Here is a 12,827-nt window from a genome sequence, read left to right as displayed (position 1 = left end):
CTTCCGTGCAGCCTTCCATCACAGAGACAACTAGTGCCTTCGCTACTGGAAACCACCAAGCAACACACTTCACAAAGAGAACGTGCAAGAGCAGACCCAGCGGCCAGCAGGAGAGTGCAGATGGCTGGGCGTCACCCGTGTGCCTGCTGGGACCTGCAGCACATCCCCCTAGGGTGTCTGGACACATCTCCTCCTTCAATAAGCCTGTCTTCACTAAACCTGATCAAGAGCTCAATCAGGAGCTTCACTCCCTTCTCAGAAAATCACCAGAGTGAAAGGCACATGTGCCCACCAGATGGACTGGGGGGCAAAAGCACCTCGTGGGAAGCTGCTCTCTGCTCCTAGGACAGAGCTGCTCTTCCACCTGTTTTTAGCCCCTGCAGCCACCAACAGGAACTAGGGATGTGCTCGGAGAGAACAAGGAGCCCCAGGGCCAGGCTGCACTAGAGTCCCCTCACCCTGTCCCCCCAGAAGGGCAACACTGCTATGAGGACCACAGGTAAGTGGGCAAGTGCTGCCCTCAGCATCAATGCTGCAGGGTCTAAGACTGTGGACGCCCCCAGGCATGAGACCAGGAAAGACTCAGTCACCTTGGTCCAGCTGCTCCCACCTGACTGAACAGAGTGCTGACTCCCTGTCCAGGTGTGCACCCCTGGCCAGGTGTATTGATGCCCTACCCAGGTGTGCTTCCCTACCCAGGTGTATGCCTTCCTACCCAGGTGTGCCTTCCTACCCAGGTGTGCCTCCCTACCCAGGTGTATGATGCCCTACCCAGGTGTGCCTCCCTACCCAGGTATATGAAGCCCTACCCAAGTGTGCGCCTCCCTACTCAGGTGTATGACGCCCTACCCAGGTGTGCCTCCCTACCCAGGTGTATGCCTCCCTACCCAGGTGTATGCCTTCCTACCCAGGTGTGCCTCCCTACCCAGGTATATGAAGCCCTACCCAAGTGTGCGCCTCCCTACTCAGGTGTATGACACCCTACCCAGGTGTGCCTCCCTCCTCAGGTGTATGATGCCCTACCCAGGTATATGCCTCCCTACCCAGTGTGCCTCCCTATCCAGGTGTGTGACGCCCTACCCAGGTGTGTGACGACCTACCCAGGTGTATGCCTCCCTACCCAGGTGTATGCTTCCCTACCGAGGTGTATGCCTCCCTACCCAAGTGTGCATCCCTGGCCAGTGTATACCTCCCTACCCAGGTGTATGCCTTCCTACCCAGGTGTATGCCTCCCTACCCAGGTGTATGCCTTCCTACCCAGGTGTATGCCTCCCTACCCAGGTGTATGCCTTCCTACCCAGGTGTATGCCTCCCTACCCAGGTGTATGCCTCCCTACCCAGGTGTATGCCTTCCTACCCAGGTGTATGCCTTCCTACCCAGGTGTGCCTCCCTACCCAGGTGTATGCATTCCTACCCAGGTGTACCTCCTCATCCAAGTGTGTATCCCTACCCAAGTGTGCCTCCCTGGCCAGGTATGTGCCTCCCCACCCAAGTGTGCATCCTAACCCAGGTGTGCCTCCCTGGCCAGACTGTTCCTTGCCTCTGTAACAGGAGCCAGTTAGGCTGCCACACAGACCCTCTTCTTAGGTGAAGCCAGAGGTTCGTCTGTGAGGAGCATCAACACACCAGCTGAACCAACATCTGCAGAGCACTCTCCCCTCCCACAGTCTAAAACACTATTTAGAAACAAACAACCCACCAGGGCTGCGTGAACATGTCAGAACTGTGCTGTCATACTGGCCAAGGCCCAAGGCCGTGCACAGAGGCAGTGCAGCCTAGCAGCTGGCACATGACTGGAGCAGCCCCCGGCCAGGAGACCAAGAACATGTTCAAGATGCCCCCTCCAGGCCCCCGCAAATGCCTCACCAGCAGGACAAGAAGAGTGCCCCTATCCTGACCACAAGGGCACTGTGAGAACCAAGGTGCTGCACACAGAAGCCGCACACCAGGAGGTGCTCATTGTAGGCACCCGAGGGCTGGGTCTCGGCAACTATTACTAAGACCATGATCTTACTCATGCTTCTGCACCGAGGGAAGCTTTTCAAGTGCTGTTGGCGTTATATTCCATGCAGCTTGAAAGAAAAATGACCCCTGATCTATTCTGAGTTGGTGGTCAGGGAACAGTCCCTTTCTCCTGGAGAGCCTTCCTCTTCAAATTCAACTTGGTATCCAAAATAAAATTCATAAGGCCTGGTCTTTGCAAAGAAAATTCACACTTTGCCCAAGAGCCACCGCAGACACACTGGGCGCCGCTGTCTCTTACCTGTACCCCAGGGGAGCGCTGTAGGGTTGTAGTGGGCTGTACCGTCGTCTGGGCCTGAGACACTTGCTTAATTATGGTAGTTGGGGTCACCTGCCGTGCAATAATAGGTGTGCCAGGAGCCTGAAAATAAGTTGTCATGTAAAACAAGCTAAGGTAAAAGTCATTCCACAGCCACCCACTGCATACAAAAACCAATCCTTGACGCTAACTGGTGCATTCGCATGGGTCCACAGCAGAGTCACAATGGGCAGTGACGTCTCCATGTCTACAGCTTTCTCGTCAAGGCAAAAGCCTATATGGTCAGTGTCTCTTCAAAGACCCTCCTGAAAACATCATGAGACTTCTTTAACAAAACCTACTAAACACGATGCCTGCACAAAAGCAGACGTCTGGGAAACCAGCTGTGGCACTGCTGTCTTGGGGTGCTGCTGACCCCCACTGACAGGGGGTTCTCGAGGCAGCTGTGGAAGGGAAGGTCAGGGCAGGGACACCTCCCGACTGAAGTGAGGTTTGAGAAGAGCCGACAGCAATGACAGTACAGTCAGACGGTGGCAGCAGAGTCCACAGCAAAGCTGAGCCACAAATGCCGTCCACGTGCATCTTACTCAGAGATAGGACATGCTGGCCTAGAAGGTGCCACTCTGCTATTCAGATACTGGGGGGAGCTATGCCTACCTCCAGCATATACACACCCATGTCTACGGGACAGCAGCACCCACTCCAGAAGTTCACAGCCCAGTCACAGAGGAAAGAGCCCTGGGGACAATTCCTCCTCCACTTCAGCCTGAACAGTCACAGCACCAGGTGGGAACAGGCAGGGAACTGGCATGTGCCGGTGGACATCATGGGGCTGGTCAAGGCATCAGGTGCTGGGAGAGCACAGCCGGGAGCTCGGCTTTTGGTACCAGTCCCGTTCTGTCCACAGTTCGGACGGCAGGTGTGGGGCGACCTGTGAAGCTCATGTGCTGCCCCACAACTGGGGCCTGGACTTGCTCGGCCCTTGCTCTGCCTCCACAACTCAGTTGCTGACTGTGGCCCAGCCCTCAACAGTCCCTCAAGCTATATGCTAGTGTGATCTCCACTCTGCAGAGGAGGAAACTGAGGCACCAAAAGGCAAATTGCAGGAGGCAAGAAATAAGGGCCAACATCCAGCAGGCAGATGACTCTGAGTATCCGCTCCAACCCCACTCAGTTAGTCATGCTGAGCTCAGGTTGCAGGAGTGGGTTTCTCTGAGGCAGCACAGCCCTGGGTCAGGAAGATGGTATCATCCCAGGCCCTGCCTAATGGTGGGTCAGAAAGCATCCACAAGTTTTGGTGCCCACGGGCACAGGACGCCTGACCTGTGGCGTGGCCTCCTCAGCATGCATGGTGGCAGGGAGCAGGGGAGGGGCAGGCTGAGCCTGGGACACACTCGGCAGGACCCGTGTACTCACCTGTACAGTGGAGATCTGGACGGGAGGGGCACTTGTGGGAGCCGCAGGGCGGGGCGCCATGGTACTCTGAGGCTGGGCCTGGGCGTGGGCCTGGGCCTGCATTTGGGCCAGGGCCTGCTGAGGGATCATTAACAACTGCCCATTCTCACTCCGCACAAGGACCATTCCTGGGGACAGAGCAGACTGGGCATCAGGAAATGCTCCTCAGCCTCGTGCAAAGGAGGCCCCTCGCAGGGGTCTGCAGAGGAACACAGAGGCCATGAAGCACATGCAGGCGCCAGCAAGGTGGTGTCAGGATGAACTGTCAGGGGCTGAGAGAAGATCCTGGGATGAACAGCGGCAGAGCCTGCCTCTCACAAAGCAGCCAGGTGGCAAAGCCACATCGTCCACCCCAGCGGTCACCTGCTTTACGGATGCCAGTGCCTGCAAAAGCATGCACCCTTCACCATGTGGGCACCTGCCCAGGCCACTGTCCTGAGTCCACCAGTGTCACAGCTCCACCGGGGCCTCAGAGGATGGGCTGGCTCTGTTGGTATCTCGGGTCCGTGCCCGTGGGACACTCTGCCCAATCCACCTCTGTCTGAGGCACCAAAACATGCCTGCTGTGCTAGGGTCCTGCCTCTGCTAGCCATGGGTGACTGGCTGTGCCAACAGGTCACCGACATTTCTACAGCCCTACCCCAAGTCTCCCGACCTCGTGTCCTAGGACATTCAAACCACGTGGAAGAGAGCAGTGGTCCACTGCTCCTCACAGGTACACTCCTCTGGGGAGATGTGGGCAGTGCAGTTCCACAGTTGACCAGGGCACCCACGACCCACAGGCAGGACAGGAAGAACCCCTCACCCTTCAAGGTTCTTTGGCTATATCTTGGGAAAGCAAATCACACTAGTCAGGTTGGGCATTAATTATAGCCTCAAAAACAGCAACCAGCTCTGTCATAAGTGCATCAGAAAGAGACACTGACAAATGTTTCATTCACTCTCCTACCACAGGTTGCCTCTGACTTCAGGAGACTACTGACATCCTCACATGGACCAGTCAGGAAAGGGCAAAGTGAGGGTGATGGACAGAGACAGAGGCTGCAGCCTCCTGCACAGCAGGCCTCTCTGCCAAGCAAACCTGGGCCCTGCCATGGGAAAACTGGAGTCCGGTCACCGCAAGAGAGCTCAAAGAGCTTTGACCACAGCAGGGTCTCTCCCTGAGCTTACTTCTAGATTCTTGACCCAAAAAGCCACACTTGATACTGTTAAGAGAGCATCCCTCCAAACATCCCTTCAAAATAAACCAAGCTGGAATCAAACAAAGAAGCCTGAACCCAGCTGCTGATACATGCACTCCAGGGCAGTCTCCCACCCAGAGCTCGAGAGGGAGCTACCAAGGAAAGGCCTGGCGCTCAGTCAGGGAGACCACATCTCTCCACGACCTCAGCTCCTATGCAGGGCACTCGGGCCAGGTGTCCAGGCAGCTGCGTGGCCAGAGCACGGAGGAGACACAAGGGAGAACATGACTACCAACACAACCAGAGGAGCCTCATGATTGTCATTTGCTGCATCCAGCCCCCTGTCTAGACCGCCGCCCATCAAGAGCTCCCAAGTGGGGCACACGGTGCAAGGCAGTCAAAGAGGGCATCACAGTGCCCATGACTTTAACCCCAACTTAGAACTGTTAACTGGGCAGTCAGTGAACAAGAAGCCCTTTTACTTAAAAAATTACATCCACAGAAATTCAAAGAAATATTTTAAAATACTGGTGAAATAGCAATGTGGTCAAAATTCTAACAAAGTAAAAGTGGCATTTTGGATGCTGCCAACTGTTAGCCAGGAAATGGGCCTACAGACACAGCCAGCATGCTGGCCAGACACTGAGGACATGGCCAGTACGCCTGTGGCTGGCGCCAGCACACCTGCAGATGGGGTCCATATGGCCACAGTCAGGGCAAAACTTGGAGGATAAATCCAAAGTCCAGCCAAGAAGTGCCCGTGTGTCTTAGAGCAAGTACTTGCGCCCATCTCCAGCACTAAGAATGCATGTAACTGGTCCCAAATGCCTGAGCAAGGGAAGGACGGCAGGACCAGGTGTGAAGGACAGAGGACACCTGAGGATGCAGGCCGCCACACCACCTGTGAGCAGACCTGCAGCGCTGTTTCCTGGGGCCATCTGGTATTTTCCTAGTTACAGTACAACACAACCACAACCACAATCGTGGATGACAAGAAGATAGACACAGCTGTGAAGCTGAGTAGGAGGCCAACAGTTGCATGGAGCACTGTGGCTCCGGGTGTGTGGACTCAGGTTCCCACCACTGGTTTCCAACAGACCTGCCTGGTACACACTCACAGCAGAAAGGCCACCTCGTGCCAGCTGGCGACTTTAAGACCAAAGACTGTGGGAAAGTAGCCTGCCCTGCCTGGAGGCAGCACGCAACATACCAAAGCACTCCTCAGTCCCTCCGTCACCACTTGCCACCTGTCTGTCACCTGCCTGCAACTACAGGGCACCTCGCGCATGCTGCTCAGGAAGAACCAGCCACTGTGCACAACTGGCCAGGTGTGGTCCTTGCCTTACTCCACAAATGGGGTGGTCCAGGCCAGCAGGCAGGCAGCTTCATTCAGAGTTCCTGGAGGAGAGCCGCCTGGCTCGACAGATCCCCAGCCCAGGCCCTTCCTGTTCCTGTGCAAAGGACAGACAGCAAGGGAGAAGAGCTCCAGCATACAGGCGGGGGGCGCCTTTCATCCAGCTTAGGCCAGGGGACAGGTCTGCCTGAAAGACCCTTCAGAGGTCACTTCAGGGCTCATGGGAAAGGGTGTGGTAGGGGCCCCAAAGGCTCTAGGCCCCTGACCTTGATGTGCACTCAGTCAACGTGCAGAGCAAGAAACATCACACGTCCAGATGGTGCCAAAAGAACAACCTGAGGTTTCCCTTTTAGTGATTTTAGTCTCTCTCAGTATAGAGTGAGGTGTTCTTTGTAGACATTTCAGAAAGAGAAGAAGCACAAGCAAAAACAAGCGACCCCTGGAACCCCCAGTTGGTCAACACAGCCAACATTCTTCAGGGTCCTCCCTAAGCATGGATGAGCACCGGCGTATGAGTGACAGAAAGGGGACTGAGCTTCTGTGGGCGTGCAGCCTAGAGTCCTCTCTGCTCTTCTGATAAGCATGTCCGTGTCACTGAACATTCTTCAAGGACATAACTTCCAGTGCTACAAAACACAACGCAATGTATGATCCACAATTGTCCACAACTTCCTTTTTGGTGAAGATGCAAGCTAATTTCCGACTTTTCATCATCCTGAACACACAGATCTTAAACTTAGTGCAAAGCCCTCCACCAGCAGTTTTCCAAGACCAGGAGTGTGGAGCCAGGAGTGTGAAGGGAGCAGCGACAGGCAGTTGCCTCTGTGGGATGACCTTCTCCCTTAGTCCCCTCCCAGGCCCACCAACTCTTCCAGGGCCCAGGCCTCTGCCCACAACCACTGGTCCCAGGAAGAAGAAATGAATCCTGTCCTCCCGGAAACACTGGAGCTCAGGAATGCCCAGTGCTCCTACCTGACCATACTGTGGTCCTGATCCCTTTGATCATCCACACTCTTGACTGTGTTTTAAACCAAAATGTAGTACCTCAGAAGCTGCGCAACAAACCAGCAGGCATTTCCAGCCTGAGAATGTCCACTTCTAGCAGCAGGCTTTCCCCCACCATCCACGTCACCCAGGTGCCCAGGCACAACTCTGGGTGTGAGGCCTGGAGCCGAGGGCTCCCTCCTGACCTGCCCACGACAAGGTTCTCGCCACCTCCCCAATTCTCTGCTCCTCCAACGCAGGCACCCCACCCCAGACTGGGAGGGCAACTGGCCCAGGGGAGAAGGAGCCCTGGGCGGTGGTAATAGCAACCACGAAAGTCAGAGGGCAAGACTGCTCCCTGTCACTCCACAGGACTCGGGGCTGCGATCTCCTGACAAGGAGTCAGTCCCAGGCTGCTATGCAGTGAAAAGCCAAGTCTTCCGAGCTCAGCCTGTGCCCGCTGCTGAGTGGCAGGACCCCTGCCTGACCAACCGCATCCCGCCTCCAGCACCTCCAGCTGACCACAGCACACCTTGAGCTGCAGCTCCCCATTTGCCAACACATTTGGAAGCCAGAGCGGCCATCTTGGATAATCCTGGAAGCCATAGCTCCGATCTTGAGGTGGGGCAAATCCCATCCTGAGACGCCTGTTGGAGGCTTGAAGCTCATTGTCAGGTACCTCTCATGCATCAGGCTACTGAACTCTGGGAGGTTTCATTACTATATGACTGTTATACTGTAGAATTTCTTTTTTCTCCTTATTGAAAAATTTTAAGTTTTTATTTCTTTACTTTTCTTGCTCTCTTTTCCTTTTGTTTACCTGTTCCCTCAGAGTCTCTTTCTCCCTTTTTGGCATGCTAACATCCAATTTCTTTTGATTACACTCTCACCCTTTCTATTATCTAGAACTTCTCTATATTCTTTTCTTATCCCATTAACAGCCACATTCTACATCCCTCTGCATCCTCTTTGTCCTCCATTTGAAACTGCAGACCTTATTGCAAATCTGTTTGTTTTACTGAAGATGATATTTGAACTCATTCTGTTTATTATGACAATTTTGTTATTGTCCTCATAGGGGCTATTTGGACTAGGATTGCATAGTGTCTGAATTGGGCACTGCTAATATTGATCTCGCCTTAAAGAAAGGGTTTTGGAAACCTATAGGGCCACTATAAGCCTATAGGGGGAAATCTGCAATACCCCAGATCTGCACTGCTAGAGGGGAAGACACTTAAACAACATGAAAAAACAAGGGAAGAAAATGATCCAAACAAATCTAGATTCTATATTAATAGAATCCAATGAGAGTATGTTAGAAGAAATGTCAGAAAAGGACTTCAGATTATACATGATTAAGATGATTCGCGAAGCAAAGCATGAGATAAAAGAGCAAATGCAGGCAATGAATGATAATACCAATAAGCTAAAAGAGCAACTGCAGGAAGCAAACGATCATTTCAACAAAGAGATAGAGATTCTCAAAAAAAAAACCAAACGGAAATCCTTGAAATGAAGGAAACAATAAACCAAATAAAACACTCAAAGGAAAGCATCACCAAAAGACGAGACCACTTGGAAGACAGAACCTCAGACAATGAAGACAAAATATTTAACCTTGAAAATAAAGTTGCCCAGAGAAGATGGTAAGAAATCATGAACAGAATCTCCAAGAACTATGGGACATCATGAAAAGACCAAATTTAAGAATTATTGGGATTGAGGAAGGCACAGAGATACAAACCAAAGGAATGAACAACCTATTCAATGAAATAATATCAGAAAATTCCCCAACCTGAAGAACGATATGGAAAATCAAATACAAGAGGCTTACAGAACACCAAATGCACAAAATCACAACAGATCCACACCAAGGCACATTATAATGAAAATGCCTAACATTCAAAATAAAGATAGGATTCTGAAGGCTGCAAGAGAAAAGCATCAGATTACATATAGGGGGAGACCAATACGGATAGCAGCTGACTTCTCAACCCAGACTCTAAAAGCTAGAAGGGCCTGGAACAACATAGCTCAAGCTCTGAAAGAACATGGTTGCCAACCAAGAATCCTATACCCAGCAAAACTAACCTTCAGATTTGAAGATGAAATAAAATCCCTCCATGATAAACAAAAGTTAAAAGAATTTACAAATAGAAAGCCTGTGCTACAGAATGTTCTCAACAAAATATTCCATGAGAAGGAAATGAAAAACAACAATGTAGATCAGCAAAGGGAGGAACTACCTTAGAGAAAAACCACTCAAAGGAGAAACCAAGCCAACTTAAAAACCAAAAATAAGCCACATGACTGGGAATACAAATCATATCTCAATAATAACCCTGAACATTAATGGCCTAAACTCATCAATCAAAAGACATAGACTGGCAGAATGGATTAAAAAGAAAGACCCAACAATATGCTGCCTGCAAGAGACTCATCTCATGAAAAAGACATCCACAGACTAAAGGTGAAAGGATGGGGAAAAAACCTACCACGCACGTGGACTCAGTAAAAAAGCAGGGGTTTCCATCCTTATATCAGATAAAGTGGACTTCAAGCCAAAGTTAGTCAGAAGGGATAATGAAGGACATTTCATACTGCTTAAGGAAACCATATATCAGGAAGACATAACATTAGTAAATATTTATGCCCCAAACAATGGTGCATCCCTGTACATCAAACAAATACTTCTCAATTTCAGGAATCACATAGACCACACCACAATAATTCTGGGCGACTTTAACACACCACTGTCACCACTAGATAGATCTTCCAAACAAAACTACACAAAGAAACCATAGAACTCAATAACACAATCAATAACCTAGACTTAATAGACATATATAGAATATTCCATCCATCAACGAACAGATTCACTTTCTTCTCAGCAGCACATGGAACCGTCTCGAAAATAGACCCTATGTTATGCCACAAAGCAGCCCTTAGGAAATGCAAAATAATAAGAGATACTGCTTTGTGTTCTATCAGATCATAATGGACTGAGAGTAGAAATCAATGACAAAATAAACAGAAATTACTCCAACACCTGGAGACTAAATAATATGCTATTGAATGAAACATGGATAACAGAAAACATCAGGGAGGAGATAAAAAAATTCTTAGAGGTCAATGAGAATGACGATACAACATATCAAAATCTCTGGGACACTATGAAAGCAGTACTAAGAGGAAAATTCATTACATGGAGCACATTCCAGAAAGAATGAAAAGTCAACAACTAAATGACCTAACATTACAGCTCAAAGCCCTAGAAAAAGAAGAACAGAAGAACAGCAAAAGTAGTAGAAGACAGGAAATAATCAAAATCAGAGCTGAAATCAATGAAATTGAAACAAAAGAAACAATTCAAAAAATTGACAAAACAAGAAGTTTGTTCTTTGAGAAAGTAAACAAAATAGACAAACCTTAACCACACTAACAAAGAGAAGGAGAGAGAAAACTCAAATTACTAAAATTCACAATGAAAAAGGAAATATCACGACAGACACCACTGAGATACACAACATAATGAGAAGCTACTTTGAAAATCTGTATTCCATCAAAATAGAATCTACCGAAGACATTGACAAATTTCTAGAGACATATGCTCCTCCCAAATTGAACCAGGAGGACATACACAATTTAAACAGATCAATATCAAGCAATGAAATAGAAGAAGCCATTAAAAACCTACCATCCAAGAAAAGCCCAGGACCAGACGGATTCTCAGCCGAGTTCTACAAGACCTTCAAAGAAGAACTCATTCCAATACTTCTCAAAGTATTCCAGGAAATAGAAAAGGAGGGTACCCTACCAAACTCATTCTATGAAGCTAATATCACCCTCATACCCAAACCAGGAAAAGACACATCAAGGAAAGAAAATTTTAGACCAATATCCTTGATGAATACAGATGCAAAGATCCTTAACAAAATATTAGCAAACCGTATCCAAAAACATATTAAGAAAATCGTGCACCACGATCAAGTGGGGTTCATCCCTGGAATGCAATAAATCAATAAACGTAATCCATCATGTCAATAGACTTAAGGATAAGAATCATATGATTATCTCAATTGACGCAAAAAAAGCGTTCGACAAATATAACACTCCTTCATGCTCCAAACACTAGAAAAAATAGGGGTAGTAGGAACATACCTGAATATTGTAAAGGCTATTTATGCTAAGCCCATGGCCAACATCACTCTAAATGGAGAAAAACTGAAACCATTCTCTTTAAAAACGGGAATAAGACAGGGATGTCCTCTTTCACCACTTCTATTCAACATTGTCCTCGAAACTCTAGCCAGAGCAATTAGGTAGACTAAAGAAATTCAAGGGATACGAATAGGAAAAGAGGAACTTAAGCTGTCACTATTTGTTGATGACATGATTCTATATTTATGGGATCCAAAAACTCCTCCAGAAAACTTCTAGACCTCATCAATGAATTCAGCAAAATAGCAGGCTATAAAATCAACACACATAAATCTAAAGCATTTTTATACGCAAGTGATGAAACAGCTGAAAGGGAAATGAGGAAAACAACTCCATTTGCAATAGCCTCAAAAAAATAAAATACTTGGGAATCAATCTAACCAAAGAGGTAAAATATCTCTACAATGAAAACTATAAAACATTGAAGAAAGAAATTGAGGAAGACCTTAGAAGATGGAAAGATCTCCCATGTTCTTGGATAGGCAGAATTAATATTGTCAAAATGGCCGTACTACCAAAAGTGCTATACAGATTCAATGCAATTCCAATTAAAATCCCAATGATGTACCTTATAGAAATAGAGCAAGCAATCATGAAATTCATCTGGAAGAATAAGAAACACAGAATAGCTAAAGCAATTCTTAGCAGGAAGAATGAAGCAGGGGGTATCGCAATACCAGAACTTCAACTATACTACAAAGCAACAGTAACAAAAACGGCATGGTATTGGCACCAAAATAGACAGGTAGATCAATGGTACAGAATAGAGGACATGGACACAAACCCAAATAAATACAATTTTCTAATACTAGACAAAGGTGCCAAAAATATGCAATGGAGAAAAGATAGCCTCTTCAACAAATGGTGCTGGGAAAACTGGAAATCCATATGCAACAGAATGAAACTAAACCCCTATCTCTCACCCTGCACAAAAATCAACTCACGATGGATCAAGGACCTTGAAATCAGACCAGAGACCCTGAATCTTATAGAAGAAAAAGTAGGGCCAAATCTTCAACTTGTTGGCTTAGGATCAGACTTCCTTAACAGGACTCCCATAGCACAAGAAATAAAAGCAAGAATCAACAACTGGGATAGATTCAAACCAAATAGCTTTCTCTTGGCAAAGAAAATTATCAGCAATGTGAAAAGAGAGCCTACAGAGTGGGAGAATATCTTTGCCACTCGTACTTCAGATAGAGCACTAATTTCCAGAATCTATAAAGAACTCAAAAAATTCTACACCAAGAATACAAATAACCCAATCAACAAATGGGCTAAGGATATGAACAGATGCTTCACAGAAGAAGATCTACAAGCAATCAACAAACATACGAAAAAATGTTCACC

At 48.2% G+C, this 12,827-nt stretch overlaps 1 protein-coding gene across 1 annotated transcript in view; it reads right to left on the bottom strand.

Annotated features, from left to right (window-relative positions):
• Window positions 1-12,827, bottom strand: part of Taf4 (TATA-box binding protein associated factor 4) — a 72,668-nt gene that overhangs the window by 23,539 nt on the left and 36,302 nt on the right. Inside the window, exons 2-3 of the mRNA XM_047538603.1 lie at window positions 3,699-3,865; window positions 2,265-2,384 (exon numbers count right to left, since the gene is read on the bottom strand). Of these exons, the coding sequence (XP_047394559.1) occupies window positions 2,265-2,384; window positions 3,699-3,865 (287 nt within the window). The remainder of the gene's footprint in view (window positions 1-2,264; window positions 2,385-3,698; window positions 3,866-12,827) is intronic.

Source organism: Sciurus carolinensis, chromosome 2, assembly GCF_902686445.1.
Source record: "Sciurus carolinensis chromosome 2, mSciCar1.2, whole genome shotgun sequence".
NCBI classification, from domain to species: domain Eukaryota; kingdom Metazoa; phylum Chordata; class Mammalia; order Rodentia; family Sciuridae; genus Sciurus; species Sciurus carolinensis.
This window is presented reverse-complemented; position numbering and strand designations above follow the sequence as displayed.